Consider the following 17486-nt stretch of genomic DNA (forward strand, 5'->3'; position numbering starts at 1 on the left):
TTAATTTCCCAAAAAAAATCATAATCATGGTTGGAGATCAATAAAAAAAACACAAAAATCTCGCTAAAAGGTCAACTACTTCATGGACAGATGTTTTACTGTTTGTAAACATGTTTTCCTTAAATTGATATGTAGCATGTGTAATTACTACAACCCACACATAAGACTATTTCTGGCATGGTCAAGTCCTTATAATCGTGTTTGTGATGGTCATGAACAACACTAGCTTGGTTAAAATATAGCTTTTACAAAATTATGATTAGACGATTCCCTTCAAAACAACCAATCACAAATGTTATTTTTCTAAAAATCAATATAATCATTATTCTTCGTCATATAGAAAATACCACTAATTCGAATTCAGTTTAAAATTTTTAAATTCTAATAACTCAGTTGGCCGATTAGCACCCGTAAGTCCATGACATTGCAATCCATTTGATAATGAAAATTTTGGGTATGGTTATTTTAGTTTGAAGGTATACGTTTTTAATATTCATAAGTTTTATAAATTTCTTTAAAAAATAAATATTAAATGGGAAATATAGTTTGAAGGTAATACTAGGTACTTAGGTCATAATTTATAAACTCTGAGTTTTGAAGCAGTTGGGACCGAAACAGGCAATCAAACATATTTTGGATTTAAATGACAATAAAAAATTTGAAACACCTTTTTCGACCATGATATTTGAAAGTATCCTAAAACTTACAAAATGTTCCAATCAAGCCGATCACATGAAAAATATTATAATCAAATAGATTTTGTTTGTTTGTAGAACAGAATATGTTTTCCGTTATATTATTTTAACAATTATATCTGTCTTTTAAACTATATAAAAATATTAATAATTCAGTTCAATTTGTATATTTTCTTAGTGTCTTTCACAAATCCTATACGTTCTCATTAATACATCTAGGGGGTGTATACGAGACGAGTTAACCCCAAGCTTGACTAGGCTTGAACTCGGCTCGTTTTGACTTATGAGGGCTCGGGCTCTTTTTCTGTATTCTGTGAAGAGCTTTAAACGAGTCTAAGCTTGGCTCGAACATGACTAGGTAATGTAAAACATAAAACAAATACACATGGCTAATTGAGGTTTGATGAGTTTAAACGAGCTTCCTATACAAGGCTCGAAATCGGACTAGATAACTAAACGGGCTTATTTGCTACTCGGGCTCAGCTAGTTTCGAGCTTTTATCGATCCGAGCTTGAGTAGCCCGCAAACAACTCGGCTCGTTTGCATCGCTAAATACATCTCTGAAAACTTTTTTTCAAAAAGATGAAAATCATCAAGTTCTTCTCAACCAAATTCAATCCCTTGAGTATTTTGATATTAGCAAGTTGTATAGATTGGAGTATGTTTTGCATCTTTCTAATATATTATTTGATGGAGGCTTAAGTATTGAAGAGTGTGTCATGTTATATTTGGAGGCTCATGATTGTGCTTCCAAATGTGGCTCACGAAAACGGGCATAACTTGGCCTATGAAGCTCCATTTCAAGCCAAGGACCAGTCCATTCAAAGCTTGAGACGAGAAGCCCGTTGTTTGGCCCACGTTCGAAGCCCAAAAACGCCTCCTAAAAGTTATGGGCTTTTTTATGTTTTTTTCGTCAGTTTTTACATTTTTATTTTGGGTTTGTGTTTGGCCCATGGCCTTTTTAGGGCCCATTTCGTATTAGAAACTCTATTTATATCATGTTTATGTAATGTGAATGGACAGACTTGAATTTCAGTAATAAATTATATTCTCTTCATTTTCCTTGACCTTTGGGTGGGATTTTTGAAGTTTTGGGAATTTCACCGGTATTTTTAGAATCAACGTGATTTGATCTTCATTTTCGTTTTATCGCTGCATCATTATTGCAGATATTTTAGTATAATTAATCCAAGACACTACTTTAACATAACGTATTAGTATTCCTCTCATAGATACATAAATATTTCATTACTTATTCCGAATCAAGTTACTTTTGTTTTAACACTTAACATTTTCGTGTCATGTTTAATTTATATGATTGCTACATTTTAAACTTAAGACAAAAGCTAGTATATAAAAAATACATTTATCTTTTTCTATATTCACAAATTAGTCACATATGATTATTGCAACTGACCTTCTGTTTCAATGAAAGGGTGGGTTTCTTTCTAGATAGTTTTCTTGGATGAATCAGGTCTAAGCATTAAAACAGTATAAATGGTTAACATACCGTCTCAGATTAACTCACTTGGGTATGGATGGTAATTCCAAACGCTGTTAAAAGAAAAGACACATACGATTCTCATAAATAAGTTTCTATAGTTAACTATTTTCTAGATAAAGTTCTTTAAACTTGCTAAAGACCGAAATCAAATCCCTAAGTATAACCCGTCTAGTTTTGGGCTTTGGGTGTTGGTGTTTCTGCCTTTTGGGCTTCGACAATTTTGGCCCAACAAACAGTTTAATAAATCATCACATTAATGACATATCTAAAAACTTGGGTAACGACCCCAAAACATAATGGGGGGCGTTGTGGTGTGAAAAAAAGCCCCAAACATTGGGAAACATTGTCGGCTTTCAAATTGCCTCCAGGCGTTTTGCACACGTATAAACCAAAAATATTAAGTACCAAACTATTTCTATCTTGAAATTTACAAACATGTTAAAGTTATTACATTTTCACATCATAATTGTTGTATAATTGCGTATCTGGAGGATGAATTCGACAATGATGTAAACCTGTAATCATGATTTCAATCTTAGTTTCTTGAACAATTGCCTGGATTAATCTCTGAATCGTGAATCACTTTAAGATAAACTTATTTGCGGGTTACAAGTAATGATTTATCGGATAAGACAGAGATTTTCTGTAGATGGAATTGGATTTTGATGATTCTGTGAATGTGATGAAGAACTAAAGAAGAAGTAACCGTCTTCTTTGTTCTTTATATTCGATGAGATGATGTTCCAATGCAGAGATTGAAAACATCGACATATATAAATCAATTCCCATATCTCACATGAGCCCAAATAATTAATCATAAGCCCACTTATTATTATACTTAAGCCCATGTATAAAACCAAATAACAAAGCCCAAATAACATTATTGTTAAACAAGCCCGCACTCCCGCGTCACCTAACTCGTTTAATCTCTTAACGTTATTTCCTCCATCGACAAGTTAATCCAATAACACTAAAATAACCAACAATAATCAATCTTGCATTTATTTTCAATAAGCAAATTATTTCTATAACAAACCAAACTATTAATAAAAAGTAATATAAATATATGGTTTTTGTATATTCTTGGAGTCAGCTGAGCACGTGCTTGTTTCTTATAGCTTGGCCCAAACAACATGAAGTTTGATTTCCCAATAATGCAAGGTACCTCGCGATTTACACCTTTTGCTTTGGGATTTGGTTGTTTTACATAAGTATTTGTTGTTCCCAAAGGAAAAAGGCTTTGCTGTTTAGAGCAATGTTGTTGAAACCGGACCGGACCGGCCGGTCGAACCGGTCAGACCGGGATTCGGTCCACCGACCGGTCCGGTTCACATAGTTCGCTCGGTTGTTAGGGAACCGGCCAGTCCAAACCGGTTTGGCCGGTTGGACCGGAAAACCGGACCGGTTGAACCGGTTTCCTAAGAAAAAATATATTTTTTTTTGAAAAATCATTTTTTAAACTTGATCCGTCATTTTTTGACCAAATTTGTTCGGCCGGTCCAACCGGTTCGACCGGTTGCACCGGTGAACCGGTAGACCGTCCGGTTCAGTGTCCGGTCCGGTTATGAAAACATTGGTTTAGAGGGGCCGCAATCAAACTAGCAAGCTTGTTGGAGGATATAAAAGTGAATGGTTTTCTTTTGGTCAGAATTATATTAAGGTTGGATGAAGTATTACTGTTTTGGGATGATTGATGTAGCAAGTCAACTACAAGTATGTGGGTGTTTTGTTTGGTGGTAGTTTTGTTGCTCCTTCCGAGGACGTCCTTTTGTGTACTCTTTGATGGTTGTATTAAGTGTGTTTTTTTTAATGACCAACTAAGTAACGCCGAGAACTCCGTATGTGGCCTCCATTGGCTAAAGGTAGCCGAGCCGGCCACTAGTCCGGACGGACGGAGCTCCTAGCAGTCCACCTATTGAGGGATTCATCGGATAAAACCCGACCCCTACACCCGCCAAATGGCACGATGGCGAGGAGCCGGTAAAACCGGGTGAGATCAGGACTCGAACCCTGGCAAGCCAGGGTCATCCCTCATATCTCCCATATAAGTTGGTGGTAGTGGGGTTTGACCCCCCTACCTCTCACTTGTAAAGTAAGTGCTCAACCATTGAGCCACAACCAATTTATTGTATTAAGTGTATTTACTATATAGCTTCTTGCTTGCTTGTTTATAAATATATTATTTATTTTGTTGGTAGTTCAAAACACACCGTGATTACATTTAAAATGAAAAAAATAAATAAATAAATGAAGTATATTATATAAGTAAGAGTTAATGGCCATTTTCGTCCCTGTGGTTTGTTACTTTCGCCACTTCAGTCCAAAGTTTGAAATTTTGTCAATTTCGTCCTCGTAGTTTTAAATATTAGCCAATTACGTCCCATCCGTCTAACGGCATCCAGCTATGCCGTTAGTTTAAGGGTATTTTTGTCCTTTTCTTTTTTATTTTGAGTTAATGGTCATTTTAGTCACTGTGGTTTGATATTTTTGCCACTTCAGTCCAAAGTTTGAAAATTTGTCAATTTAATATTTAGTTTAATTCAGATTTTTATTTTATATTTTTTGTCTATAACCCTAAAGAGCATAATCCAAGCCCATAACCATCGAGCATCAACCAAAACAACAACATGTGTGTATTTAATCTGTCGACAACATTAATTATACCCCATCCCATCGTATTTAGTGTCTAGACGGTTCCTAAACTCTTTCCCATGGTGGAATTCAGTGGTAAAATGGTCAAAGCAATTTCCTGAAACCAAATTGTACGAAAAAAAACTAAAAATCATTTCTTTGATTAATGCATAATAGTTAGGGTTCAGAGATTTAACATATCGTAACGAAAATGGTGGTCGAAATCAAGTATTATACATTAATCAAATAAACGATTTTTAGTTTTTTATGTACAATTCGGTTTCAGGGAATGACCTTCACCACTGAATTCCACCATTGGGGGGGGGGGGATTTAGGAAATGTCTAGAAACTAAATACGAGGGGGTATGATTAATGGTGTCAACAGAGTAAATGCATACATGTATTGGAGGTTGCTCGATGGTTTTGGGATTGAATTATGCTCTTCGGGGTTATAGACAAAAATAATAATTATTATTATTATAATAAAACTGAATTAAACTAAACATTAAATTGACAAATTTTCAAACTTTGGACTGAAGTGACAAAAATATCAAACCACAGGGACTAAAATGACCAATAACTCAAAATAAAAAGAAGAAAGACAAAAATACCCTTAAACTAACGGCATAGCTGGATGCCGTTAGACGGATGTGACGTAATTGGCAAATATTTAAAACTATGAGGACGAAACTGACAAAATTTCAAACTTTTGACCGAAGTGGCGAAAATAACAAACCACAAGGACGAAAATGGCCATTAACTCTATAAGTAATCAATGCATATATAAATACATAAAAAAAGAATCAAAAAATAAATATCGAATTAGGAGGTTTTATTAACCTGTTTTAAAAATAATAGTACATTTCAAAAGCAAGATAAGATTATCACCAGTAAATTTACTATTATTATTTTTGTCACTTTTCTCCAATAACATGTGTCAAACTGAAATATATATAAATATTTTCTTTCTTTTTTATTTTTAATACCAAACTCAAACTCAAAGTGGAATACTTGTCTGAAGCTGCGTTGGCGTCCCAATCTTTAAACCAAACTTTCACTCAGAACTCATTTGTTGTCAACAAAACAATGGTGATCTATAGATCAAGATCAGCTGTAACACTCATTAAATCATCATATTCATATTCAGTTAGAAGATTTTGTTCATCCATCATCCCAACTCACTTGCAAGTAAGATTCTCGTCACTCTAATCATTCATTTTACTGTGATTTGTTTGAATGATATTTTGTCACTTTTAAATTGATTATGTCATTCAAGAAAATGTTTAGACTGCATGGAGTTGATTAGGTTAAGTATCCCAAATTTGGTAATTTAACTAATTTTTGTTTTGTTTGTTTGTGTTCGTGAACCGTTCGTTTATACTACTGACTAGGGGTGTGCATCGGTTGGTTCCTTTCGGTTTTGGGCTAAAACTGAAATTTTATAAAAACTGTTACGTTTTGGTTTCGGTTTTTAGTGGGTTCAGTTCAATTTCGCTTTTTTCCGGTTTTGCCAGTTGGGTTTAAAAATTTTTTGGCCAAAAAAAGGGTTTGCTCAAAAGAAGAGTTTAGGCCTTACTTGTTTTCAATCAATCAATCAATCAATCATGCCCAGTAAAATCCCACCGACAGCAAAGCTATAAGTAGGGTCTGGGGAGGGTGGGATGTAGGCACACCGTACCTCTATCCAAAGGAATAGAGAGGTGGCTTCCAGAGAGACCCTCGGCTCTAAGTACATGTGTATGAAGCAAAATAAAGGGAATCAAAGTTTAACAGTTATATAAAAACTACTACTAATTATAATAATATTAATAATAAGATCACAGTTTAACAGCTATATAAAAGCTAATAATAATTATAATAATAATAATAATAATATATGTAAGGGAAATACCTTTATGGTATGTGACCTAAATAAGTTAAGTCTAAGCCCTAAGGTATTCAATTCTCTCTAAAAATCCTTAACTTTAATTCTACGTCTCCACGAATTCCTATCCTCAACCATATCCTCGGAGAGGTTTAGGTCTATCAAATCATGCCTAATCCTCTCATCCCAAGTCAATTTCGGTCGTCCTCTACCCCTCCTCCCCTCTATAGTAATGTTTTCTACGGATCTAACAGGATTCGTCGTCTGTCTTCTCTTTACATGTCCAAACCATCTCAATCTCCACTCTCTTATCTTGTCTGCTATGTTCGCCACCCCTAGTCTCTCGCGAAACACACTGTTTCTTATTCGGTCTAGCCTTGTGTGCCCACACATCCAACGTAGCATTCTCATTTCTGCTACCTCCATCTTCCGCACTTGTGCCTTCTTGATGGCCCAACAATCTGTTCCATATAGCATTGCAGGTCTAACTGCCACCCTATAGAATTTTCCCTTTAGTTTAGTCGGGAAACTCTTGTCGCACAATATACCTGTGGCTGCTTTCCATCTACACCATCCTACCTGAACTCGGTGGGTCACATCACTGTCTAATTCCCCATCGCTCTGTACAAATGATCCTAAATACTTGAACTTCGTTACCTGCGGGACCACCTGCCCTTCAATTGTGATCTGTGCGTCTTCATTGTCGTTTCTCCCACCAAAATCACAGTGGAGGTACTCCGTCTTAGATCGGCTAATCTTTAAACCTTTTGTCTCTAAGGTTGTTCGCCACTCCTCAAGCCTCATGTTTAGATCTTGTTTTTTCTCAGCAAGTAACACAATATCGTCTGCGAACATCATGCACCACGGGAGAGTCCCCTGAATCGACTTTGACAACTCATCCAAGACTACTGCAAAAAGAAACGGGCTCAACGCTGACCCCTGGTGAAGACCTACCTCTACAGGAAAGAAATCAGTATCCCCCACTGGCGCACGGACACTTGTTTCACTCCTGGTATACATATCCATAATTATCTCTATGTATTTCCTGGGCACTCTTCTACCCTCCAAGCACTCCCAGAGCACCTGTCGTGGCACACTGTCGTAGGCCTTTTCTAGGTCAATAAACACCATATGTAGATCACGATTCTTCTCCCTATACTTTTCCATTAATCTTCTTATAAGGTGTATTGCCTCTGTGGTGGAATGCCCCGGCATGAAGCCAAATTGGTTGACCGTAACCTGAGTTTCTCGTCTAAGTCTAACCTCAATCACTCTTTCTCATAGCTTCATAGTATGACTTAGTAGTTTGATTCCTCGGTAGTTACCACAACATTGGGCGTCTCCTTTGTTCTTATAGATAGGAACTACAACGCTGCTCCTCCACTGGTCTGGCATCTTACCTGATTTGAGAATACTATTGAACAGAGTAGTTAACCACATGACTCCTTCCTCCCCCAGACACTTCCACACCTCGATGGGTATGTTGTCTGGGCCAACCGCCTTAGACCTTCCCTTCCTCCTAAGTGCATCCTTCACCTCTTCTCGTGTGATCCGTCGGCAGTAGCAGTTATTCGATTGTTGTCGTTGAAAGTTTGTGTTGTCATGTTCTTCTTGGTAAGCTCTCCCATTGTTAAAAAGATTGTGGAAGTAGGTTTGCCATCTTAGCTTGATGTCCTGCTCCTTGACCAGTACATGCCCATCTGTATCCTTTATGAACTTCACCGATCCTAGATCTTGCCTTCTACGCTCCCTGGCTTTGGCAATCTTAAACATAGCATGTTCCCCCTCTTTTGTTTCTAGACTTTCATACATCCGTACTTGTTTCTGTATCCTTACTTGTTTTGTTAGTTAATAATTTATTTGATTATTATACATTTGGGATATGATATTTGGGTTGAACTATATATTATATTGCTTAAAACTCAAAATAAAAAATGAATATCTAGAATTTCGGTTCGTTTCTTTCAGTATTACTCACACTCAAAACCGAAACCGAACCGAAAGTTCAGTTTTTACAAAAAAATTAAACCAAACCGTCTGTTTTTGTTTTGGGTTCAGCTTTATCAGTTTGTGCACACCTCTAAAACTGACAAACGAACATAATCAAACACGAACACGCTCATTTTCTTAACGAACAGATACGGAAAGAAAACCATGTTATGTTTGTGTATGATCGTTTGTTTGGTTAGCGTTAAAAACATCATAAGTGCGGTTAAATAAGTCTTGGCACAATATGACTAACGTTTAACACTTGATAGTGATTTGACCTTCCATTGTTGAAACTATCTTTGTTAAGAGTTGACTTTGAGAAGTCACATCTTGCATTTAACAAATTGACTGCAAAGGGTGTTTAGTTGTGCTTTTTTAATTGATGATTGGGAATTTAAGAATCAGTCATATAATTATATTTTATTGTACAATAGGAAAAAGAAGAATTTCAAAATCTAGTTATCTAAGTCCTGAAAAATCATAAAGGGAATGACAAAACACCTTCCATTATTAATTTATTTAATTTATTATTTTTTTATGTTCTAACTATATATAATTTTTATTTTTCTAATGTGACATGTTTGACGATAACAGAAGGTTGGATTCATAGGTCTTGGAAACATGGGATCCCGAATGGCGAATAATTTGATAAAAGCAGGATACAATGTTGCAGTTCATGACATGTATTTTTCTGCTCTTATAAAACATTAACCTATTAAACATTATTATTGTTATTATTATTATTATTATTTGTTTAACGGAAAATATAATGCAAGCTTATTGTATCAGCAATGTTAGTGTCATAAAGATGTTTTCAGACAAGGGAATCACAGTAAAAGGAACTCCAATGGAGGTTGCAGAAATTAGTGATGTCGTAATTACCATGTTGCCCTCGCCATCCCATGTACGCTATACATTCTATAACATTTTCCACATTTTAGATTATACCAAAAAAACTAAAGTATTATTTCATGGATTATCATAAAATGTCAGTTTGATAATTTATTGCAGCTCGATTTCGTGTTATATAGGTATTGAATGTTTATACCGGACCGAATGGTTTACTTAATGGTGGGCATGCGGTGAAGCCGTGGTTATTCATAGATTCATCTACAATTGATCCTCAAACAACAAGAAAGATATCTTCAGCGGTATCTAATTGTGCTTTGATTGAAAAAAAGGGTATGGATAAGAAAGGGGCGCGATCAATACTGAATTAATTTTAAGCACATAACTGTGAGAATCATATAAACATTCGCAGTTCTTTACTTGAAACTGCTTATGTGTTGAGCTACCTCGATGTGTAAATGAATCCAGCAAAGCCCGAATTCGGCCCGTTTTGAGCTCTATTTCTAAAGCTCGAGCTTGGTTCGAACTCGTCAATTATTTATTAATTAGTTTATGTGCATTTAAATTACTTTTTATGTATATATTATTTATAGTTTCTTATGTATGACATAATGTACATATTTTAGTTTTTTTATCATAATTTTATATAACGTAATAAGTTATAATATATTTAATATTTAAATGAAAATTATATAAACAATAGGCTAGTTTAGGCTTCCGAGCCAGCTCGAGCTAAAAAAACTGAAGCACAGGCTCGGGCTCTCTTGTCAAACAAGCTTATTTAACCTCAAGTAGCTCACGAGCGGTTTGGATCGTTTACTCTCTATCCCTCATAGAAGCAGTTAAAGACTATTTAACCTATCATGTTGGAGATTTATTTTTTTTAACAAATTGAACTGTTTAATAGATTCTTGGGCGACACCTGTCATGCTAGATGCACCTGTTTCTGGAGGTGTACCTGCAGCTGAGGCTGGAACACTTACATTCATGGTACAAACAAAAAAATCCAAATATTTCAATTTTGTTTTTGTTGACTTAAATGTTGGTGTTACCATGTTTTTCAAACTAAATACACCTTATGTGGTTTATTAGGTTGGCGGCCCGGAAGAAGCTTATAAGGCTGCAAACCATTTATTTTCATCTATGGGGAAAAATACCATATATTGTGGAAGTTCAGGGACCGGTTCGGTAAGTTTTGACCTGCCCATGACATTTTGGCACCTCTAATTTAAATTTTAAAGTAATAAGCATTTAAATTAATGAAGTGTGTGTGTGATTTGATTTTGTAATGTCTTGGTTTTGACTTTTGATTGTGGTCAATTTAGGCTGCTAAGATCTGCAACAATTTGGCAATGGCTGTGAGTATGCTTGGTGTTTCTGAAGCCTTTGTTCTTGGTCAGTCTTTGGGCATTACAGCCACTACTTTGACCAAAATATTTAACTCGTCAAGTGCTCGTTGTTGGAGTAGGTAATAATTACTTTTTGACATTACAGTTTTAGCCTTTTCGTTTGTCCAAGTCGTGATTTGAGTAACGAAAATTATTCTGTCAAAACCAAACCGTAGGTTTGATATCGGTTAGCAACCATATACTTTGACAACGGTTTGGAACTGGTCATACCCGAACCGTAACGGTTTCAACCAGGTCAAACTCGATATCCCCCCCCCCTTCTCAAAAACCGGTTACAAGCCGAACTAGTTGGGGGAAAAACCAATTGGTGTCTAGCTGGGTTGGATAAGGCTTGGGCTTTCCTATGGGAGGTCTCAAGTTCGAATCCCACTTCGGGCGGCCTTGAGGTACCCGTCACCAATGAAGTTCTACTAAGACAGGGAAGCCATAGTGGCGCGGGTTCGATCCTGAGGGTCAGCCCAGATCTGTCGCGGACTGAATGGAGGTGTTTTACCGGCGTCATACCTCTTGCGGGGTGGGGTGGGGTGATGGGTATCCAAATGGGTACCGGGGTAAGGGTTCCCTCCTCCAACCCTTTTTTTTAGTTGGGGGAAAAACCAGGTTTGACTTTCTTTGCCGAACCGACCAGGCTTCAACCTGAAGTGGTTTGGGCCCAGAACCCGATCTGTGCGCCAAAATGGGTTAAAAGTCACATATAGTATAGTTTTAGCTTTTAATGCACACAACCTCCTAAATTGTTTTATTCAAGTATTTAGTTTTATCATCATAATGTATTTGTAATTAACACATAAGTTATTAACATAAACAAAAAGTGTTTGTTGGTCAGTCCCGTTTTCCATGGCCCGACCCGTTCCAGCATGTACAAAAAATGACCCGTTTTGACCCAAACAGCCCGACTAGCCCATCGTGCCACCTAGCTAGAAATATACTTATATGTATTTTGTATTATGTCATTTTAAATCCATGAGTTTATACAAATTCTTGTATGATTATAATGTTATCATTTATAAACTTGTCAGTGATACATATAATCCAGTACCTGGTGTGATGGAAGGGGTACCCTCCTCAAGAAATTACGATGGCGGGTTTGCATCTACACTCATGGTATGCTAAAATTTTCACATTTTTGTATTAAAATTTTCTGCTTTTTTAAAGTCCCAGGACTAGTTTTTGTTCACCGGTACAAGATCTTGTTTTGGTGTTTTTCTGAAAAGTTGTGTACTTTTCTAATCATTAAACTAAAGTTTAGGGGTAGTTTTGTAATTACCTAAAAATACAGGATCTTGATAACTTATTTAATTATTTATGCAGGCTAAAGATTTGAATCTTGCTTCTGAATCAGCTAAAGAAGTTGGTCTGAATTGCCCATTGACATCTGAAGCAAAAGACATGTAAGAATTTAACAACATAATAAATATAATAATATGTTGATTTTAAATGATAAAACTGTTAATCAAGTGTATTTTTATTTTTTTTTGAAATGCTATTCGTCACCCAACGTTTTTTTTTTGGTATGATTGATACCAAATACATGTATATCGAATTAATGTTATCGTTTATTTTGTTGTATAGATTCACGAAGCTTTGTGACGAGGGTCATGGGAGAAAGGACTTTTCTTGTGTTTTTCGCCATTTTTATTCGGGCAAGGATGAATTGTAATAGAATTGATTAATGAGTTACCTAAGTCTATAGGGCTTGTTTGATCAAACTACATGCCATTGAAATAAGTGGTTTTACACAAACAAGTTAGTGGTTAATAAACACAACCCCTATATTCGACATCAACACTAGACCGCGCAACAATGAAAAAGAAAATAAAATTATAGAACACAGCATTTGGAAATTATAATATTGTTTATTAAAATATTTAAACGAGAGACCATGTGAAATTGATCATTTATCATGTATCAATAAATCACAAATCAAAGCCACATTTGTACTCTGCTCCTCCCAATACATCTACACACTAATTTCAAATTTAATACATATATATATTCTCTTTTTTTTAATAACGTTTGAAACTACCCTAAATATTCGAGTGAGCCTTCTGAAAACGGAATGTCAACCTGTCATACTGATTTTGACGCTTCAGATCTAACTCACCAAGAAACAACATCATTGAAGAAACCCACCACCGTGTGAGAAAATCTATTGAGTTAGGTTTTAAACTGATACGAGATCATAAAATTTCAAGTTTTAACCATACCTCATGATATTGGACGAGAAGGGCAGGCTGGCAGCTACTTAATACATGTATATTCCATTCGAAGACTTTTTAACATATTTATAGCATCCATCATTAATGGATGTGAATGAATGCCCAACTGCCAAAAAAATCCTTGTGCAAAAAACTGTTTGTTTGGTTGGCTTTTAACAAAAGGACAGTTTAAATTGTGTCAGGATATGGAAGTTTAGGATGTATTATCACAAAATTTACTATTTCATCAAAGTGTAGTTTTTTTATCTACTCAAATCTTTACATGTATACATATGAAGTTATCTTAGAAAGAACGTAATTCGGTTTGGATACATGCCAAAATTGCGTCCACTATGGAAGCTCTTAAAAATGTCTTTATTTGGATACATGCCAGAATTTAAATAATTCGGTTTTGGTATGGACAATATCAAGATCAATATTGGAATTCCCGGTCCATACTTGATTCAAAACCCGTTAGTATTGGTTATCTCTAATTATATTTGGGTATTGGATGTATACGTTTTAATTTCTTAAAAATTATCTGTTGAGTTTCTAAATACACTTTTTAGTATTTAAGGTTTATAAAATTTTGTAAACTAAGATAATTTATATATATACTAAATAAATAAGTATACATTTGTGTGACAATACTCCTATTTTTCTTTGAGATATAAATTCAGGGTCAAGTTATTTTATAAATGTGGACAAAAATGAGAAAAATTTATAACCATATAAAATATCTCTCTAAAAAATAATTATAATAAAATCATAACTCAAAATTCAATAAAAAACTGAAATATAGTAAAAACACAAAAATATTTTCACCGTGCTCCTCGTTAAAAAAAACACAATGTTAAGGGAAAAACATTAACGTGTCTTTTTGTTTATCACTGTGTTTTGTGTTTATTTCCGTCATTAATTGTGTCTTTGTTTCTTCATATTGTGTTATATTATTAAACACTGTGTTATATTTTGTTCGGCATTGTGTTAATTTTTGCGATCTATTGTGTTTTTATTTGGTTATAATTGTGTATTTTCTTCATTTTCGTCATTGTGTCCTTGATCCCTGCATTGTGTTTTTTTGTCTTTTTTTGGAACGGAAATGACGGGGGAAGCATTTTGGCTTTTAATTTTTTTCGCTTTTTATTTATGTATTGAGTTATGATTTTTTTATTATTTTTTATGAATTTTTTTAAAGATTTTTTATATGATCATAAATCATTCTCACACCTCTTATTTTGTCTCCCTTTATAATTTAACTTTACCCATAAAATTCATAATTTGCAAACCTAAAGAAAGTTTGATTTCATTTTGAAATAGATTGGGTTTAAAAAGAGAATTGAATTCAATATTTCCGAGACATCGTCCCACTTACCCTATCTCAAAATATCTTTATGTAAAAAATCATAAATTTTCATTACTAATTATTTAATAGTTCCTTAATTTTATATGCGTGTAATACATGAATTTCTAACCTACTTACAAATATATAAAAAGCTAAAAGAATAGCGAATTAGCATCTTATCCAATTAACTAAATGCAAAAAAGTAACATAAAAAAGAATATATTTATGAGTATGGTTTGGGTAAATTGGATTACCAGAAAGAATATCACCTACTATCAGGCCTGTAAACGAGCTGAACCAGACAAGGCTTTGTTTATGTTCTCCTGTTAAGATTTTATCGAACAAACGAACGGTTCACAAACACTTAATCGAACAAAAATTTTTGTATGTGTCTGTTCGTTAAGAAAATGAAATTATTTGTGAACGGTTCATGAACACAAACGAACGAACACCTTAACAAATGTTCACGAACACAATTGAACTAACATAACATTTGTTCATGTTCGCCCATTTTGCCAATCGAATAAAACTCATTCATATAGGTACATTTATAAAACAAACGAACATAAACAAACTTATCGCCAAACGTTAGATTAATTTACAACCCAACCAGATACCATGTCAAACATGCAATTTTCTTCATTTTAATTTAACTCTTAGAAATTGCGTACATCTCCAAACTTCCAGAATCCACATCACCCCATTTCCTGATTACCCCTTAAATTGATGTGTGTGTCCAAATCCCATCGATCTCGTTGTTTATGAAATTATGCACACCAGGTGTTCGACAAAATGCCTAAGTGAGATTACAATTTCTTTTTCTCGATGATTTGATCTTTTATTTCTGGGTATTGTTCATAACCATCTAACTCATCGAAGCCCTAAGTTAATTTCAAGAATTAGCATCTATATTAATATGGCAGTGCCGTGGAGTGTGTCACTGTGGATGGCAAATATGGTGTGGATGGCGATTAGTGGTTGGGTTATTTCTTGCTTGACTGTTGCTGATGAGATCGCTGGGTCACTTCGTACCGGCGATATCGGTCCGTTTCATGTTGGTTAGGTTCCAGTTTGCTGCAAGTTTTAATTTTGTTCAGGTTAGCAATTTTTTGCCCAAAATATGATAATTTGTGCTTATTTTGCCCTAATATGTGTAATTGTGTTTGTTAGATGTGTAAATTTACCATCTTTAATTTTGTTTCTGCTGTTAAGGTTTAGAAAAAATCATATGATTTGTATTATGATTCCACATTAGATTGATAGTTATTTTGATGTCATTCAACTATTGTTCATCATGATCTTGTGCATGTGTGTTCCATGTTGATCTTGTGCATATTAGTGGTCCCAACAAGGACTGGTAATATGTTTGGCTCGGTTCGTTGTCTAGTTTGGTTTTGAAAATATTGATTATATTAGGAGTGGCCGTTTCTGTCACTACACGAAAATAAACATGATTGGTTTGTCTTATTTGACTCGTTCGTTTAATAAACGGGTCTTGTTTGGGTTGAGCTCTTTATATACACGCTGACTTGTTTAATTAAATAGGCAACCTGCAAACCTGTTAATAGGTTGACCTGCCAGCATGCTAGTTTAATTGTTTAAATGGTCGACCTGCTAACCTGTTTATGGCCCGTTTAACCTTTTTTTACAACCCACCAACCCGATTAAAAAGTTTACAACTTGATTACTTCCTGCTAAGCGTTTGACACGTTTACGTGTATGGGTTAAACGAGGTAGACTAGCCAACCTGTTTAGTTAAATGGCTTGACCCGGAAACCCGCTTATGGCCCGTTTAACCCTTTTTTTACAACCCACCACCTCGATTAAAAAGGTTACAACTTGATTTCTTCTTGCCTACCCGTTTGGCACGCTTAAATATACGGGTTAAACGAGCCATGTTTGAGTTACACGATTTTAAGTGTGCGAGAGTTAGTGCTGATGTTTTTGACACGAGTAAAAACATGGGTCATTTAGGTTGAACAATCGTACCTGCCATTTGCCAACCCGACATGATTGACACCCCTATATCCAAGCACCCCCTTTTTGCACAATAGTGATAATCCAGTGTTTGGTTGCAGTTGTATCCAAACACTTGCTAGATTCATAATAGTTTAATTTATTGAGTAACTAACATTAACTTTGATTTCTTGCAGGGTTGTGATGATTTCAGTTTCTTTTCAAGTCGATGTACTAAGTTGCAGTCGATGGGTGCTTGAAAGATGGTATGAGTGATCAATGGTGATTATGTTCATGCTTTTGAAAACTATTAACCGATAAATTTAGGTCTTAAGAAGTGGTTTGTACTCGTCCCCCTTTTGTTGTTTCTTTAGGTCAACGGGGATTAATGTGATGAATGTTTTGTGCCTAAAGTGACCCAAGGATGGGTGATCGTACGCTCATGGAGTTGTTGCAACAGTCACTTGTATGAACGGTTGACGATTTCAACATGTTTATAATTATATAATTGCCATGAATCTTGATTATAATTATGATTATTATAGGATTATTATTCACACATACATATATTATATATTGGATCAAATGAAAGTGTGCTAATTAACTAAAGAAAACATATAGATATAAGAGAGAGAAAACTGGAATAGAAAGAAACTAATTATATAAATTTATATAATAAAAATATCTCTCTGGAGATTTTTCAAATTATTTGAGGGTGGTCTCTTTAATCTTTATGACTTTATCCAAATGAAGTTTTCCTCAATATTCTCATGAAATCCTCCAGGTTTGCTTCATCATCTAATCATATATGATAAAGAATATTACTTTTGTTGTTATACATTGTTTTCAACCCATCACCTGACTTGCGACCCATAACATGCAATGAGAAAATCTAAAGAAACTCACCACTGCGATCGTCTACCTTCACCATTGATCTGATCTCTGCGTCTGTAAGTTGCACACCCAACTCCTTAGCGATGTTCTTTATATCCGAAATCGATATCTTCCCCTGTTTTCACCACACACACTAGTTGTTACTAAATTAT

The 17486-nt window shown here is 35.0% G+C and overlaps 2 protein-coding genes across 3 annotated transcripts; both read left to right on the plus strand.

Annotated features, from left to right (window-relative positions):
- Nucleotides 1-5838: 5838 nt before the first annotated feature.
- On the plus strand, nt 5839-12718 carry LOC143608420 (putative 3-hydroxyisobutyrate dehydrogenase, mitochondrial). Of its 2 annotated transcripts, none has more exons than XM_077083467.1 (10): nt 5839-6018; nt 9278-9366; nt 9473-9587; nt 9715-9865; nt 10440-10522; nt 10625-10720; nt 10858-11000; nt 11961-12045; nt 12253-12332; nt 12514-12718. In XM_077083467.1, the coding sequence occupies exons 1-10, from the start codon at nt 5917-5919 to the stop codon at nt 12599-12601; spliced, it is 1032 nt and encodes a 343-aa protein (XP_076939582.1). In that variant the 5' UTR covers nt 5839-5916; the 3' UTR covers nt 12602-12718. The 2 variants fall into 2 exon arrangements, with proteins under 2 accessions (XP_076939582.1, XP_076939583.1); XM_077083468.1 differs by having other exon boundaries at nt 10467-10522.
- Nucleotides 12719-15071: 2353 nt separating this feature from the next.
- Nucleotides 15072-16762, plus strand: LOC143608402 (uncharacterized). The gene is made up of 2 exons (XM_077083451.1): nt 15072-15581; nt 16638-16762. Exon 1 carries the CDS (start codon nt 15401-15403, stop codon nt 15545-15547), a length of 147 nt encoding a protein of 48 aa, XP_076939566.1. The 5' UTR covers nt 15072-15400; the 3' UTR covers nt 15548-15581; nt 16638-16762.
- Nucleotides 16763-17486: the final 724 nt, after the last annotated feature.

The sequence above is a fragment of the Bidens hawaiensis genome, unplaced genomic scaffold, assembly GCF_021521415.1.
Source record: "Bidens hawaiensis isolate Kalapana, Puna unplaced genomic scaffold, B.hawaiensis_p1.1 tig00419365_1, whole genome shotgun sequence".
Classification (NCBI taxonomy): Eukaryota; Viridiplantae; Streptophyta; class Magnoliopsida; order Asterales; family Asteraceae; genus Bidens; species Bidens hawaiensis.

Excerpts from the sequence above, each read along its gene's own strand:
- LOC143608402 (XM_077083451.1), top strand. The coding sequence starts at position 15,401 with ATGGCAGTGCCGTGGAGTGTGTCACTGTGGATGGCAAATATGGTGTGG.
- LOC143608420 (XM_077083467.1), top strand. The coding sequence starts at position 5,917 with ATGGTGATCTATAGATCAAGATCAGCTGTAACACTCATTAAATCATCA. Across the intron at positions 9,367-9,472 it reads AATGTTGCAGTTCATGACAT|CAATGTTAGTGTCATAAAGA; the intron begins GTATTTTTCTGC and ends TTATTGTATCAG. Across the intron at positions 9,588-9,714 it reads TGTTGCCCTCGCCATCCCAT|GTATTGAATGTTTATACCGG; the intron begins GTACGCTATACA and ends CGTGTTATATAG.